The sequence below is a fragment of the Schistosoma haematobium genome, chromosome 4 (genome assembly GCF_000699445.3).
Source record: "Schistosoma haematobium chromosome 4, whole genome shotgun sequence".
Classification (NCBI taxonomy): Eukaryota; Metazoa; Platyhelminthes; class Trematoda; order Strigeidida; family Schistosomatidae; genus Schistosoma; species Schistosoma haematobium.
The window spans coordinates 45,672,045-45,690,539 of NC_067199.1; the positions used below are offsets into that span (position 1 = coordinate 45,672,045).

At 39.6% G+C, this 18,495-nt stretch overlaps 2 protein-coding genes across 2 annotated transcripts in view; one reads left to right on the forward strand and one right to left on the reverse strand.

The window, feature by feature from the left end:
* Nucleotides 1–7,737: 7,737 nt before the first annotated feature.
* Nucleotides 7,738–9,343, forward strand: MS3_00000513 (uncharacterized protein). Its single transcript, XM_051208249.1, has one exon. It carries the CDS (start codon nt 8,073–8,075, stop codon nt 8,964–8,966), a length of 894 nt encoding a protein of 297 aa, XP_051067149.1. The 5' UTR covers nt 7,738–8,072; the 3' UTR covers nt 8,967–9,343.
* Nucleotides 9,344–12,755: 3,412 nt separating this feature from the next.
* Nucleotides 12,756–18,495, reverse strand: part of TCERG1_1 (transcription elongation regulator) — a gene marked incomplete at its 3' end in the record, with an annotated part of 42,646 nt that continues 36,906 nt past the window's right edge. The window contains exons 9-10 of the mRNA XM_051208250.1: nt 16,744–16,948; nt 12,756–12,983 (exon numbers count right to left, since the gene is read on the reverse strand). Of these exons, the coding sequence (XP_051067150.1) occupies nt 12,756–12,983; nt 16,744–16,948 (433 nt within the window). The remainder of the gene's footprint in view (nt 12,984–16,743; nt 16,949–18,495) is intronic.

Sequence of the window (18,495 nt, forward strand, 5' to 3'; positions counted from 1 at the left end):
GAACCAATTATTGATCACGGACTACCATAGGACTGCATCTCCTTATGTTGCTCCATTGCCTTGTGCATTAGACCTTCAGGCCGAAGGCTCAGGGTATGGTCCTCTACGAAGATCACCTACTTCGATTTGGGCACCCGAACAGTATCACAGCCCTCACACCAATCGGGTGGTTCATGTGGCGTATATATTTGGTGCTTCCTTGTTCCAATGTTCATGTGTTTAAATAAATTACCTCCCCATATCTGAATGGACTTAACTGACGATTGTACATATAATTTCCAGTTAATCGAAACAGTTGTTAGGTAAAGTTTCAAATGTAAGCAGTTATATTCCGACTTTCACTCACTAAGTCTCAGGTTCGAACCTTGCCATATCTATTTTGGTTTGCACAACTGGGCAACAGCATCTACCTTCACAGAGTATGGCCCATAACCCAAGTACCGGGTAAATGAGTTAACTCAATTAAAACTATATATTCCGACTAAATAGTTTAAAAGTATCACAAATATCGCGAAAGCTGAGTTCAATTCTGTGAAAGACTGTAGGAATTAACTGTTAAGGGTAGCACACTATTCCATTCTCAGTGATGGTCGATGTACCCCACCCGATACAAATGTATGTCGACTCAAATTCTTATAAAACAAGGTTATGAAACTGATGAGATGAATAGAAAGATTCAAAGTGACAAATGTGATATCTATGACAGTACGAAAAACTAGACGTTAAAGATTTTTTTTTTAGTATGTTGGATAGCTGTTAAATACAATACGTTCATTTCATCTTATTTGTGACTGATCAGATAGGTATCGATGCAATCCGTTCAGGACGAATATATGTCAAGAGATAGTGGCCGGATACATATCGCAGATTCTACATAACTTTTGACAGATTAAATTATTACGGTATTAGTTTGTTATGAAGATTATCTATCAAGTGTTGACTATACTTTATGTTGTCGGTTTCATCTGATCATATGATAGACTAACTTTCCAATTGTTGATACTAAGCATGAACCCTTAGCTATAAAAACGTAAATAACTAAATAAAATTGGCTGGACAAGCATTAATTACATGAACTGATGAAAAGGAGATACATGATTATCCAATATGACGTAAAGAATTATATATGTAATAAAAGACTAGTTACTTATGAGTAATACAGCTGAATAAGATTTCAGAAATATCACGTTTAGCAAAGATGGATAGTGTTTAGCAGTGGAGTCTAGGACGTGCGTTTTGTCCTCTTTGGGACTCGTCAACTGTATGTACCTGTATCTCAGAGTTGATGTTCACTCTGATATTCGAACCCAGTACCATTCACTTCAAACCCTATCGCGTTATCTACTCAGTTACTGAGTCCTGATAGACACTTGCTTGTGAAATGGGGTGAATTTAAATAAACTTGGTATCGTTTTGCTTGTATCTTCCCATTGAGGTTTAAGACTGCAATATCACGGAATATCAAATTAAGTATATGAATATTAATCTGCTTTAATAATAGATCTGATATTTCTTGATGGTTAATTATACAACACCATTTATGGATACGTAAACAATGAATAAGTGTTTTTATCCTATATAAAGCTGTAAACTGATTATCAAACACAAAATCTTCGTATTATTCAGTATTTCAATCAACATGAACCCTACTTTAATCAGTATCATTAACAGGGTAATTAATGTAAAAGGCAACAACAAATACAGGAGAAGACGACCAGTGTAGCAGCAGTAGGTCTCAACATACAGCAAAGTTCTCCAACACAACACAGCATGCACCAATCAAATCACATTTGACGTCAAGAAATGGAGACAGACATCACAAAAATGAACAACAATTGGTTAGAATTGGAAACGAAGGCCCATGACAGAGTGTGTTGGAGAATGCTGGTCGACGGCCTATGCTCCATTGAGAGTAACAGGCGTAAGTAAGTAAGTAAGTATAAAAGGCCCCAAAAGCTTATACTTATCGTAATGATCATGGAAACTCCTTAAATCCATTAGTGTAATGTTCATGACAGTGTAGGATGTAATTAAAAGTTCTTAGATAAATTGGTGGCGACTCTACAAGTTCTATTAATCGGTCAACGACATTTAACTTAATTTGAGCAATCAAGGAATAATTACACCAGCTGTGATAAGTGTGACTCCGAACCGAATTATTTCAAATAATGTATAAAAAGTTTCACTAAAACGATTCAAACAACTTATGTAACTAAGTGGACAACGCGATGGCTTTTAAAGTGAATGGTACTGGGTTCGAGTCGCGGAATGAATATCAACTCTGAGATACAGGTATATCCAGCTGACGAGTCCCAAATAGGACGTAACGCGCGTCAAACTGGATTCTACTGCCAGCCACCATCCATCTTTGTTCATAATGCTTGAAAATTAAGACAATACGCACAGGATGCACATATGCCAATAACAGACTGATCAATTTCAGTCCAAAAACATCAATGGGAAAATTCAAGTAAAAACAATACCAAGTGAATTTAACTTATGTGTATATTAAGAGTTGATGTTAGCTATGTAGATTTTGGACGACAACAACAGTTAACTTCATCACTTTAAAAAATAACCAGCTCAAGTTTAAATCAAGTCAGAAGACAGTTTTACTTCTCTACAACACACACTTTTCATACTGTGGTATTTATACGAATGAATGATTCCTTTGTACTAGATTTGTAGTGAACAGAACACGGGTAGACACAATCAAATTGTATTTAGCACAACATTACAGAGTTATTTGGTAAAATAGAAAAACCATATAGTAAATCGTTAATTTGCAAAATATCAATCCGTCATTTCAAACTGGACTTTTCCTGTTGCAAACATCAATCCGTTGTCTCACATTTCATTGTTCATGCGTTTTCTCACAAATTGCATTGTGTTCCCACTCTTTCTTTCTTGATCTGCCCCCATCTTCTGCTGCCAGACATTACGTTCCTATCTCGCGTCATATACTACGTATATCAATATAAGTATCACGCACCATAGTTGGTACGAATAATCCACCTAGGGGAGTTAGAAAACTCTGATTCCAAGCCAATAGTGGACATAAGCTCCAGGATCCTGAGAGAACAAATGTCATATGAACCCATCGTTGGTCACTGACTACCACGGAACTGCATCTTCTAAAGTTCCTCCACTACGTTTTTCTTACAAATTGCATTGTGCTCTGCTCTTCCTTTCTTGATCTTCCCCCATCTTCTGGTGCCAGACATTACGTTTTTAACTCGCATCATATATTACTTATATCAATATAAGTACCACGCATCACAGATCATCCGCTTATAATGTATTCTAAATATAATACGTTCGTTTGTGTTCATCTAATTCTGTCTGGCTTAAATTACACTGTTTTGGAAATTCCTAGTTAGTACAATAACTCGAGTAATTTTAATCATCATATATACAGTTTTATATTAGTTTTCTAATTTTACTGTATTATGGGTTTCATTCTCTAGATCCGTTAGCAGATGTATGTAACACATAATGCGTATCAAATGATGACATAGTTTAAACTGTGTTTTTCTTTTTCTGTTATAATTCAATGATTGTTAACAAGCAACAAACATTCTTAGAAGAATTTACTTACAATTGCAAAGGGAAAACAACATACCAAATGATTGAAATATAAACAGTTTCATCGCAGTTACCATAGTTATTTCTAATCTGTTAACCGTAGTAAGATAATTCTTATTTTACATGCAGATTTTTGGCTACAACATAAGAGTATCCCAAATATATTTTTCAATTATTTTCTGAATTGAGGAATTTTGATAGAGTTTTGTTCTTTGAGCTGGATAGTTTGATCGTGGAACTTTCATCGTTTTTCTGAACAAACACTTGACTTCTACATGAAGTTTGTGCTGATGTCGTCACACCGTCAGATTTGGCAAACTTTTTAGGTAAATCTTGTGCAACACGTTTTTCCCTTTTCACGGATATAGGACCACGACCCTACTGGCGAAGATAAAGATCACGCTCCATTATCACCCTTTTCATTTTTGAGACTAATCTATGGTAACGTGTCACGATTGTTGCAGTAGTCATCAGTGCAACAGCCTGAAGTTAATGCTGATCTGAAATGACTTATCAAGAGCTACGGCTTCGCCTTTGGTAGTCATTAGGACTATTTCATTGTCGACGTTGATGTCGTCGTAACAGAGTACACCAGGTAACACAAATTTCGCACCGAAGCAAATAGCGCACACTTAATCTACACATGCTTCTATACGTAAAGCGACTTACGGCAGTATCTTTAGGCATAATTCGTTTGTGCTTGATTAGCAGCTTTTCAAGAGGCATAATAACGCGACGCAAGTAAGTCTCATCTCGCCTATTGTCATAAAAAGCTACTTAGCATCTTATATGTCATGCATTGTGACCAGATTGTCCTGCAATATGAAGGACTTTAATTGGACATACCCTTTCAAACATAAAACCAGTTTTTAACCGCCTGAGTTCCTCCATAACACCTCCACAACCCAGAAGCAAACCCCAAATGCACGCAAAGCGTCCGAATATATGTTCCAGCCTCACAGAGTACCATTATTAAACCTTACTTTAGTGTTGCACGATTACAAGATTTACCCAAATTTTTACTCTTTTCACACTCTAACAGTTTACACTCGTATATGTCTCCACCATCTGAATTGAGGAATCTTAATTATTTGACTGAAAAACTATTAGACTTTAAAATGAAAATTACACTGTATCACATACTATCCATCCTGTAAGTCATCGAGAAAAATAACTGTAAGATCTAGGTGCAATACAATTTTATTAATTTAATAGTTTAATTCATGAATCAATTGGAACTAGACCACCATGGAAAACCTCGAGGCACTGGACGGCCGTTTCGTCCTAGTGTGGAACTCTTCAGCAGTACGCATCCACGATAATATATTAGATAATTCACTCATTGAAAATTATATGATCATCAATTAGTGAACACAGTTAATCGGTAAAATTGAAATTTTCATTTTAACTATATTACAACAATTATAAGCACAATATGTAGATATTGCTGAAATTTATTATCAATCTTCTCTAGGAATTAAACTTCTAACATTGTGTAACATAAACTACCAGAAGAATGCCAGCTTAGCGGTCTACAGATTAAACGCTCGCGCGCAAGACCGATAGGTCCTGAGTTCGAATCTCGCGAAGAAGGATCGTGGATGCGCAGTGCCGAGAAGTTCCATACTAGGGAAAAAACAGCCATCTAATGCACCTAGGTTTTCGATGATGCTCTAGCTTCAACTGACTCATGAATTCAACGCAGTAAGTTGGTCAACTACAACGTAGGACCAGGCACATATAAATGCATCGATCCAAGTTGCCATACCACATTAGAACAGTAAGATGAACACCGGATTCATAGGAGTAGTTAATTCAGTGGTGGTAACATATAAAAGAAAGATTGCATATAAGGAAAGATATGAAGCGATTTTAATCTCATAGTTTAAGGGAAAACAGACAATATATACACCCACGCCATTGTGATCGATTCTGAACCATGTCACCAAGAGTCTCCAACCATTAGTTACGATAGTTGCGTGGGCCACAACCAAGTAGTCTGCATCTACCAACATGGCTCAGACTAGAAGTTAGTGACTTCAAGGATTGATGCCACATTGTGGTTTGGCCACCCCTAACTTTCTTCCAACCATCCCCAACACCAGTAATCGGCATTCCAGCATACGTACCACGTGACCCAACCACCTTAGTCGATGAAGATTCATGAAATTATTATAATATTCATAAAACCTTCTTTATGATTATAATTTTATTAGTTTTAGAAAAAAAAATAGATACATCTTATAGAAATCTATGCAAAATATGAATGAATGAATAAATAGAATCTTTACTCTATCATGTTACAAATTGTTTATTGTTTTGAAGGAGGAGAGAAAAGTACCCACCCCCCCATCACAACTGATAATCTAATAACAACATGATATTGAATGTCATAACCATACAGTGAAATGCAATACTACTCATAGTAACAATAACAGTAATAATAATAATAATAATAATAATAATAATAATAATAATAATAATAATAAAATGGAAGACATAGAGTTACCAATAATTTCTATCTTTTCATATTTAACGAATTGGTGATAATAGTAATTGATCTTTGATTGTTTTCAATTCATTATTTTGTAGATCCTGATGATTGATCAAGAGAAAATAAACAAAGGGGAAATTTAATCAAGAATAAAAATATTGACTAAAAATATATAATGGATGTATATCAAAGATTTACGTTTATTACAATATGATGAAGTGATTGGTAAGAAAAAAAAAGTAGTTTATTTGTCTATGCATTGGTTTAGTGGTTTAGCGCTCGCGCACGAGGTCTTGGGTTCGAATGTCGCGAGGCAGGATCGTGGATGCACATTGTTGAAGAGTACCATATAAGGATAAAACGTCTGTCCAATGCTACCAGGTTTTCCAAAGTGATCTAGTTTCAATTAACTCATGATCTTAACCATTGAGTTTAGAATCTACTTCATCTGTTACTGTAACCATCAAATATTATAGAAAAGATTGTGACTGAAAATTAACTACATGGGAGTTGAACTTAGTCAACGGGTTATATAGAAAAGGAAGCGATGATTTATTAGGTAAACCATTCGACTTCTAGCTATTAAGTCCCTGGCTTGAACTCTGTCGCATCTAACTCAGTTTGGGCAATGGATATAATTAGCTCTGACAATTAAAGTGTAGTTCATATCCAATAAGCCATGGTAGCTGGTAACCAACGATTGCTTCATACACACTATACAGCTTTTTCGTCCTAGTACAGTACTCCTCAGCAGTGCGTATCCACGATCCCGCCCCGAAAGATTCGAACCCAAGACCTATCAATCGATTGGTTGTTTCATTTTTATTGTGCTCTAGCAGTACTATACTGTAATTCCTGTTGGTGTATATTACTTCCATGCTACTGGTTTGAAATCCAGTGCTTTCATTTATAGTCAGTTTTTTAATATACTTCAACACTTGATTATTTTTCTTGCAAAAATCAAATCTTTGGTATTATATGTTATGTTTATTGATGTTTCAATTAATACTGGTTCCATCAATATTGTCTGATATAGGACCCAAATGCCATGGTACGGGCGAGAGTGGAGAGAGTCAGCTCTCCTTCTCCAAATGCTCTCACTTGGCCACGTGAATACAACCACTGACAGGGAAGTCCTGCTCACTGCCTTCTCGCGCTTTTACTGTTGTTTATGAAATTGAGAAGACCAAAAGAGAATGTTTGACGCTTTAATCAGGTTCGTGGACACGGAGAGTCCAGTTGGGGGAGTTGGAAAACTCTGATTCCAAACCAATGGTATACATGTACTCCAGTATTTCGAAGGAAAAAAAAGGTGTATGAACCAATCGTTGGTCACCGGCTACCATGGGACTGCATCACCTTACGTTCCTCCGCTGCCCTGTGAATAAGACCTTTAGGCCGAAGGCTCTGGTGGTGGCTCCCTAAGAAAACCACCTACTTCAGCCTGGGCAGTCGAGTAGTATCACAACCGACACACACAAATCAAGTGACAAGTGTGGCGTATATCTATTCGGTACTTTCTCGTACTAATCTTTATATCAGATGGGTTTTGTGGATATTATAGTAATTTCAATGGTTAAGATCATGAGCCATTTGAAGCTAGACCACGATGGAAAACCTGGAAGCATTGGACGGCCGTTTCGCCTTATTGTGGTGTGGTGCGTGCTACTTATATTGATATAAGTAGTATATAACGTGAGTCAAAAGAACGTAATGGCTGGCAGCAGAAGATGGAGAAGATCAAGAAAAGAAGAGCGAGAAAACAATGGAATTTGTAAGAAATCGCATGAGCAATGAAATGCGAGACAATGGATTGATGTTTGCAACAGCAACAGCCCGGTTTGATATGATAGAATGATATTTTGCAAATTAACGATTTACTATATGGTTTTTCTATTTTACCAAGTAATTCTGTAATTTGTCCTAAATACAATTTGGCTGTCCTCACCCGTGTTCTTCTTCACTACATTTGGTGTCGCTGCCTCCACTGAGGATGAAGATCCCATGGCCGAAGGAGTTTGAGGACGGAGATGTGCTGAGCTTCCTGAAGGAGTTTGAGGCCGTGGCGGAGCTGGTGGGAGTGAAGGAGCCGAAGGCGAAGTTGGTGGTGCTGGGGACGCTGCTGAGAGGCAGGGCGAAGGCGGCGTATGACAGCCTGGACGGTGCTGGCGAGAAGACCACGTGGGAGGCAGTCACGGGGCGGTTGGCGGCGGAGTTTGACAGCCCAGTGGACAGAGAGGACGCGCTGCAGAAGTTCCGGTTGGCGAGGTTGCCGGTCGATGGGGACCCACTGGTGCTGGCTGTGGAGCTTACCAGATTGTTACGCCGTGCTCTGCCGAGTCTGGATGAGGAGTCGGAGGCACAGTTGTTGGCGTCGCAGTTTATCGAGAGTGTGCCTGCCACCGTCTCCCAACAGCTGAAACTGGTGAACGCAGCGCAACCGATGGATATCAGTGAACTGGCGAAGGTGACTCGTCAGCTGATGACGCGAACAGTAGCTCCGGTCGGGTGCGGAAAGCAGGAGATGAGTAATGTCGAGAAGAAGATTGAGGAGCTGGAGCGCGAGATTGCAGCAATACGAGTGAACAATAAAAGGAACGATAAATGTTACGCTTGTGGAGGGACAGGACATTGGAAGATAAACTGTCCAACAAGACGAAGACGCAGATATGTTAGACGATACAACGAGTGTTCTTTCTATCCTAGGAATCTGGGGATTGTTGCGTTAGTAGACAGAGGGGCAGTATATACGAGAGTGAACATAAATGAGCGAGATTTAGTTTGTCTGATCGATACAGGTGCAGCAGTATCGTTAATAGGCAAAGAACAATGTAAGAGAATCAAGCCGTGTACATTAGCTGTCCACACGATAGGGGCCATATGTTAGAGGTGTTTGGTGTATCTAACAGTATCGTAAAAGTGGGGGATGCGGAGATAAATTTTCCGTTCGTCGTAACCACAAGCTTATCGAGACCGATATTAGGAGCAGATTTCCTAAGAGAAGTAAAAGCGATAGTTGACTTAAGAAGCGGTAAGGTGGTCACGAAATATGGTTCATTAACAATACACGAAAGTAGCGAAGTGGCTGAAATAAGAGTTGCAGCGGATGTCTCGTCAAGGAAACCAAACATTCACGAGTTATGCAAAAAGTATGCGAAACTATTCACTGGAGATGGGGAGCCGTATGGATTTTGTGACAGAGTAAAGCACGAAATACCGATAAAGAACAGTCGAGTAAATATATTTGCAACACGTCGTGTCCCGGTGCATTTAGAGGCCGAGGTAAATCGTCAGGTCCAGGAAATGTTAAAAGAAGGTATAATTGAGGAAGCGGACAGCCCATATAGCTCGCCGGTACTCTTGGTAAAGAAACCAAATGGAAAGTATAGATTTTGTGTCGACTTCAGAGAATTGAATAATATAACAGACCTGAAGCCTTGTGCAATGCCAACAGTGGTGGAAACATTAGATCGGCTACAGAATGCCACGGTGTTTACAGTGCTGGATTTACGGTCAGGTTATTGGCAACTGCCTATAAAGGAGAGTGATCGGAGCAAGACAGCGTTTACTGTACGTGATAAACAGTATCAATTTAAACGAATGCCGTTCGGGTTGGCGGGTGCACCGTTCACGTTCAGAAGACTAATGACACTACTGCTCAAGAATCTAGATAATGTCGAGGTATATGGCGACGATGTAGTTGTGTACAGTCAAACAGAAACAGATCACATCAAGCATGTGGAAGCGGTCTTAAAGCGAATTGACGAATTTGGACTTCGGATTAATAAGGACAAGTCGCAGATAGCGAAAAGTAGCGTCACATTGTTGGGACATAAAGTGGGAAATGGAGAAATAAAACCATTGCCGGAGAAAATTCTTACCATAAAAAATATTGCAGTACCTAATTCGAAAAGGAAGTTGAGACAGTTCCTGGGAAGAGCGGCGTTCTACAGTCGGTTTGTCAAAAATTTCAACGAAATAGCAGCACCCTTATATAAGTTATTGAGCAGCACCAAGTTTACGTGGACTGAGAGTGCCGAACAAACGTTCAACCGAATCAAAAACATGCTAGACGATCGCCAGATGACGCTTAGACTGCCTGAACCGGGAAGACTGTTTACAGTGGCCACAGACGCGAGTGATCATGGTATAGGTGCTGTGTTGAGTCAGGCTGATAGAGTGGTGGAATACGCGAGTCGCGTCCTCACACCTGCTGAACAGAAGTATTCAACCATCGAAAAGGAGTGTTTAGCGATCGTGTGGGCAGTGGAAAAATGGAGACCATACCTTTTAGGTAGACGATTTCACATTGAGACGGACCATAAACCCCTGCAGTGGTTGAAAACAGCAAGAGACCCCCGAGGGAAGTTGGCGCGATGGATGATACGCCTGCAAGAATACGATTTCAGTATCGGCCATGTTCCAGGAAAAGAAAACGTAATGGCAGATTACTTGTCAAGACCAGACATGGAAGCCGACCTGCCATTAACAGCATACGCGGTGAATAGTTTAGAGGGAGACCCATTAGAACTCGTCCGGCAGCAGAAAGCTGACCCTAACCTTCGAGAGGTAATCAGAGTGATAAAAGAGGGAGCAGACGTAGATAAACGAACAATGGACAAGGAGGTAATAACGCTGCTTCGGCAAAAGGACCGACTGAGAGTGAACTCATATGGAGTGCTGACCTGGCAGGACGATGATGAAAATTGGGTGGCGGTGATCCCGAAAGACTGGCGGCGTAAAGTGATACACGAGTGTCACCAGGTAGCACATACAGGCATCGCAAGAACGACGGACTTACTACGACAAAGTGCATACTGGCCGAGCATGAGAGACGATGTGGCTGAATACGTGTTAACCTGCCAGCAGTGTCAGTTAATGAAAAGCGATCGATACACACAACCGCCATTACAGTCAATCCCAGTAACCGCAGTCGGTGATCTATGGTCGGTTGATGTGATGGGACCGTTTCCACAGACGGCGAGCGGTAACCAGTATCTGTTAGTGATGACGGAACATGCCACACGTTGGGTAGATGCCGTACCCATTGCAGACCAGCGGGCAAGGACAGTGACCGAGGTGGTAATCCGGCATATTGTAGCGTGTCACGGAATACCGAAGATGATATTAACTGACCAGGGTCCCTGTTTTGAAAGTGACGAGTTTAAAGCCCGTTTAAAGCAGTTTGGCATCAAGAGAATACGAACTACACCATATCATCCTCAGACAAACGGGCTTACAGAGAGAAACAATCGAACGTTAAAGGAATGGTTAGCATCAAAAGGAGGAAATTGGGAGAAAGAGTTACCATTGATTTTGCTGGCACATCGTTCCTCAACACAAGGAACAACCAAGAAGTCACCTTTCTTGCTCATGTATGGCAGACAACCACGACTTCCAATGCATAATAAGACCTGGCCACAACAACAGAAGTGGACGACAACAAGGTTAAGAAAAGAGAGGAGAGAAGCAATAAGGAACGTGGAAAAGAAACAAATATCAGACACAAAGAAGGCAGAACAACAGAGGAGAACGTGGAAACCCTTTGCAGTGGGGGACCTAGTAAAGTGTAGAGAACGAAAAAGTAACATAGCAGGGGGAGCAGGGTCGGGGAAGCTGGCTCCAAAATGGGAAGGACCGTATGTAATCACGGAGAGACGCGGCTCGGTCTACACGATCCGGAGAGAAGACAAGCAGAAGCGCGTAAATGCTAATCAGCTACAGAGATGGTTTCAAGATCATCATGAGTGTGAATCACGAAAAGCACCAAAGAACACAGCGGTACGGAGATCAGAAAGACTACGACAACAACTTGTTAAAAGGGGGGACGAGTGTGGTGCGTGCTACTTATATTGATATAAGTAGTATATAACGTGAGTCAAAAGAACGTAATGGCTGGCAGCAGAAGATGGAGAAGATCAAGAAAAGAAGAGCGAGAAAACAATGGAATTTGTAAGAAATCGCATGAGCAATGAAATGCGAGACAATGGATTGATGTTTGCAACAGCAACAGCCCGGTTTGATATGATAGAATGATATTTTGCAAATTAACGATTTACTATATGGTTTTTCTATTTTACCAAGTAATTCTGTAATTTGTCCTAAATACAATTTGGCTGTCCTCACCCGTGTTCTTCTTCACTACAGTGGGACTAGTCAGCAGTGCGCATCCACGATCCCTCCCCTGCGAGATTCGAACACAGGACCTACTGGTTTCGCGCACGAGCACTTAAACACTAGACCACTGAGCTGGTCGGCATCCAACTACTGTGTTAATGTCTAACTTCAACTAGTCCACGAAATTGAGCGACACATCCATCATTATCTTCAGTGAGTTACTATCTCACAACAAACCTGGTTGAACTCCATTGATCACTACTTCTAACTAGAACTCCAGGAAATACTTCTTGAAGCCAGTCACTAGTGAGCATATGTTGATTATAATCAGAGAGAGGTTTCATGGATATTATATAGTAGTTTCAATGATAGTTCCTGGGTTCGAATCTCTCAGGGGCCGAAGTCGTGGATGAGCACTGCTGAGGGAGTCTCACAATAGGACGAAACGGCCGTCAAACAGTGCTTTCATGGTGATCTAGCTTCAACTGATTCGTGATCTTAACCATTAATCTTTATATGTTTAAATAAATAAGTAAATAAGATGAAGAATGCAACAAACCTTTTGTTTCACTTCTTCAGTTAATGATAAAATACGCATATCAGTTTGTCGACGTTCATATGTTAATTTATTTAATTTTCTTTCATATAAATCATTTTGTTTATCTTGATTAATTAAAGCATTATTTAATTGTTGTTCATATGAATTAATAAAATCATACTGTTTCTCTTGTATTGTCAATATACTTGAATGAATCTTATCATAATTCATTTTTAATGATTCTTGTTTCTAAAAGAAGAAATAAAAAAACAAAAAAAACAAATTACATAATAAAACATAATTGAAACTAACAGATGACGGGTGAAGAAAGTTTGCTTTCAATGTTGAAAATGCTCTTATATGACAACAAATATACAATCACTGACAGGGAAATCTTAATCACTGACTCCGAGTTGAGGACGTTAGACGACTCTCTGTGTTCGATCATCGCTGTCTCCGAAGGATTGCTGACATTCAGTGGCAACACCATGTCAGTAATGCAGAGGCTCGGCACCATGTGTTCAGGCGCAGAGACGATAATGCAATTGGTGTCACCATCTTGAAACGTCGACTTCGGTGGCTTGGACATGTTCTCCGAATGTCGTCCCAGAGAATTCCACGTCGTGCATTATTTGCCGACTCTGGGACTGGTTGGAAGAAGCGGAGAGGTGGTCAGTGTATGACATGGTGTCGTGGTATGAAAGAAAGCTGCAAAGGACTGGCTTGTGTTGGTCCTTCACGACTCCCTGGCTGGGGTCTGAGAGATGGTGCTACACAGTGGCTAGAGACGTTATCAGATATGGCTCAGAATAGAAGCCAGTGGCGATCCTGCTGTAACCTTCTTTTACTTTCTTCATAAAAAGTGGTTCTGTCTCCCTTACCTGAAAGATTTCTTCCGATTGTACCTTTGCGTTCCCTGATTACTAGCACATTACCTTACACCAATCTCTTCGTTATTGTTCTCTCTTTTTTTTGTTGCGCTCCTTAGCTTTTTTCTTTCTTTCTTTGTATTCCTCTCGAATTTTCATTGTTTTGTGCGGCGCATATATATTGGCGCTCTCCTGTACCAATATTCATGTGTCCAAATAAATAAATAATAATCACTGACTTCTCACTAAAAGGATGTTGTTTATGAAATTAAGATGAAAAGCGAAAGTATGACGCTTTAAACGGGTTCATAGGTATAGAGGATCCATCTAAAGGAGTTGAAAAACTCTGATTCCAAACCAATGGTACATATGGGTTCTCGTATCTCGACTTATTTATTTGAACACATAAATATTGGTACATGAGGGCACCAGATATATATTCGCCACACAAAACAACGAGAATGGGAAAAGAAGATAGTAAGGTGCGTATAAGAAAAAAAGAGAGAGAACGATAACGACCGTAGATTCATGTATGATACTCAAATAACAATGATAATAATGGGGGAAACGGAAAGGTAGAACCACTTTTTATGAAGCCGCTGGCTTCTATTATAAGCCATATCTGATAACGTCTCTAGCCACTGTGTAGCACCATCTCTCGGACCCCAACCAGGGAGTCGTGAAGGAGCAACACAAGCCAGTCCTTTGCAGCTTTCTTTCATACCACGACACCACGTCATGCACTGACCACCTCTCCGCTTCTTCCAACCAGTCCCAGAGTCGGCAAATAATGCACGACGTGGAATTCTCTGGGGCGACATTCGTAGAACATGTCCAAGCCACCGAAGTCGATGTTTCAAGATGGTGACACCAATTGGATTATCGTCTCTGCGCCCGAACACACGATACTGAACCTCTGCATTACTTACACGGTGTTGCCACTAAATGTCAGCAATCGTTCGCAGACAACGATGATCAAACATAGAGAGTCGTCTAACTTTCTCAACTCGGAGAGGTTAGGTTTCACAAGCATAGAGCAAAACTGCTCTCACTGACGCGTTATAGACCCGACCTTTTACAGCAAGACTGACATCACGAAGGAACAAATGGCGTATAAACCAATCGTTTGTGACCGGCTACTATAGGATTGCATCTCCTAACGTCGCTCCACTGTCTTGTGGATCAGACCTTTAGGTTGAATGCTCCGTGTAGTATGTTAGCCCACACATAAGTGACTTGTGTGGCGCATATGTAATAATAATTTTTTACACATTTATGACATTGTGAAATGAATACCAGAACATAATATTGGTAATCACAACTTGTTAATTAAGATTATCTAATAAGTCATTTATAATAATTCATTACGTAAGACATTTTTATCTTTAAGCTTAATTTTACATCTGTTGAGATGTTTAACTGATTACTATTTTAAAGGAAACATTGTTTTATATTATTCGTGTAATACCTTGCTGACGAACTAACTAGAAAGAAATATTTCTTCGTTTAATTTGCGTAATTGTTGAAAAACATTGTGTTACTGCTGCTAGTTTCTTCATAAGAATACGTTGAAGTAACTGTATAGTTATGATAGTAAGTTGCTGTTGTCAACTGAATAACACTGAAAAAGGAACTGTTTCGTCTTCTTGTTGGATGTCGGCTCAGTAGTCTAGAGGTTAAGCAATTAAGCGCGAGACCGATAAGTCCTGGGTTCAAATCTCGAGAGGCAGGATCGTGGATGCGCACTACTGAGGAGTCTCACAATAGGACGTAATAGATGTCCAGTGCCTCCAGGTTTTCCACAGTGGTCTAGTTTCAATGGACTCATGATCTCAACTATTGAAAGTACTATAATATGATTTCACGGATTTTTGAGTGAAATCAGTCAGTCAGTCAGCTACATCGCAGGACCAGGCACATATGTGCATCGGTCCAAGTTGCCATACCGCATCAGCACAACAAGATGAACACCGGATCCATAGCAGTGGTTAGGTCAAAGGTAGTAATATATAAGAGAAAGATTGCATATAGAGATATAGTACAAGAAGAAAGAATTGGTTCGTAGAAAGAAAGATATGAAGTGATTTTAATCTCTTAGTTTAAGGGAAGACAGGGAGTGTATACACCGACGCCATCGTGATCGATTCTGAGCCATGTCACCAAGAGTCTCCAACCATTGGTCACGATAGTCACGCGGACCCCAACCAAGTAGTCTGCATCTACCAACATGGCTCAGACTAGAAGTTAGTGACTTCAAGCACTGATGCCACGTTTTGGTTTGGCCGCCCCTAACTTTCTTCCAACCATTTCCAATACCGTCGTGGTAATCGGTGTTGAGGCATACGTAACACGTGGCCCAACCATCTCAGTCGATGAAGATTCATAACCTCATCAACTGATTTACCATCATTCCCTAATACCCTGCGTCTAACCTCACTATTACTTACCCGGTGATCCCAGCAGATCCCAGCAATATTTCTAAGGCATCTGTGGTCAAATACTAATAGCTTACGAGTGTCTTCTACTCTTAATGGCCATGTTTCGCTGCCGTAAATTAAAACAGAACGGACTGCCGCGCAGTATACTCGTCCTTTTATTGATAGACGGATATCTCGCCTTCGCCATAGGTGACGCAAGTTGGCAAAAGCCAATCGAGCTTTCCGAATCCGTGCTGAGATTTCGTCCGATACCAACTCATTAGGGCTGATCAGACTTCCAAGATAAGTGAAGTTGTCAACGCGTTCGACTACTTCACTCCCTATCCTTAGTTCAGGTGTTAACGCAGACCAGTCCTGAAGCAACAACTTGCATTTAGAGGGAGAGAAGCGCATTCCAAACATCCTGGCATTGTTGCTCAGTGCTACCAGAAGACTCTGTATTTTGTCAGCGTCTTCACCAAACAGGACTATGTCATCTGCGTATTCTAAGTCGATTAGTGGACCTCCTGGTAGGAGATCAATACCCTTTTGAGTGAAATTAAATGATTCAGTCCTGTTTTTTTTTATGACTGTTATCTAATTATAATTTGTTGTATAGAAATGTTTTTATTTGTTATAAGACAATCTAATTATAATGAAATAGTGTGGAAAACAAGATTAATGGTCATTTCTACCAGGATATTAACATTCATTATAACTAACCTTCTTTGCAAATTGTAATACATTTTGTGCACGTTCAACACGATGCATCATATCTTTATATACAGCAAGCATTCGTTTCGCTTGATCCATTGTTTCATTACGTTCTTCAATTAAATGTATAAGTTTTGTAGTTTCTACTAATTGACATTCTGATATGATTGTTTCAGCTTTGATATAAGTAGATTGATAATCTTTAAGTACCGATCTGAATTAAAGAATCAATCAATAAAATATACTAACAAAGATCTGTTTCTGATAAATTGTAAACATGTGAAAAAAGAATCAGTATTTCAGAAGAAATTTATGATGAATTCGGCTATCTCTGTTGAAGATGGAGTGTTTATCACATGTAAATAAACGCTTATCAAATACAGATTGAGGCACTTGACTTTGTTTTTAAACGTTATCGATATTATCTAACAGCTAAATGATTGAAAATCTAATCTAATAATACAATTCAGCTACTGAAAACTGAACGATAGTAATCATGAATTAGAACAATGTGAAATAAACAGACAGAATGTACCAAGCTATGGAATTGAGGAAAAGTATTTCACCCTATTTGTGACAAGTCAACATTAAAATCTCTTTGAATTGATCAGTGTTAGGCCATCATGGAAAACCATGTCGTTTCATCCTACTATGTGACTCTTCAGCAATGCGCGTCCGTGATGCTGCACGCGAAATCCAAACCCAAAACATTCGGTTTCGCGACAACGATTGACTTCTAGACCATTGAGCCAGGTTACAACGGCGTTAATGTCTAACTTCAATCAATCTACAATGTTTCGCAACCATTTTCGATTATCTTCGGTGGATAACTGCTTCACACTTGGTACAGTTGGACCCCACCAATAATGGCTCATTACTACCGTCAATGATGTACTATAAACAGATCCAATGGAGGTAGGTATTGATGATGTGGATCTGTTACCTGGAAAAAGACTATTCAACCTTGAATATACGGATGATATTGTCTTATTGTGCGGTGACACTGAAGCCTTGCAATCTTCACTTAATAAACTGGTAATCACTGGTCGTAATTATTGCACATAACACCTACTTCTAAATGCAAAGTACTCTTACAAGACCGACAGGAGCCCGTGTCTAGACTTACTTTTAGAAATGAGTCACTAGAAGTAATCGGAAATCGCATGTATTTGGGTAGCTTTCGTAGTGATAGTAATGGGAAAATAGGTGGGGTAAGGTCTATGACTGTGAAGCTACGTAACGCATCATAGGGTCTGCCGGGGAGTATCAGTTCCCTAAAGAACACAGGTAAACCTTGCTGTTTAGGTCAGATGTTACTTACCAACTACCACCTTACATTGAAAATGTATACTTACTGAATACAATCTTTCTTCACTTTATTGTATTATTCAAAAAAATGATAATTACCTGTACTGACTTCAACGCTAACAAGTAAAAGTGATGATAAAGCATTGAAATAATATACATTAAATATAAAATGTTGCCAATCATTTGACTTCGAAGGAAATCGTCAATGTATTAGAATGAAATAACTGTAAGCCTAATCAGTTTTTTTTGGTAAGCCAAAGTTTCAGAACGAAATGAAATGATCTAAGCTTACAGTAGAGATTAAAGATGCCACATAGAAAGGACCCTGTATTTTTGTAAGTGTTAATATATGTCATATGATTTTATGGTAATGATACTCGGTCAATTGTTCAAGGGAGGCAAAATCCGACTCACACGTCCTCGTCGTGCCTCCTGGATAGTGAGACGATAACC

What these genes read in the sequence shown, in the direction of transcription:
- MS3_00000513 (XM_051208249.1), top strand. Translation starts at nt 8,073, where the DNA reads ATGAAGATCCCATGGCCGAAGGAGTTTGAGGACGGAGATGTGCTGAGC.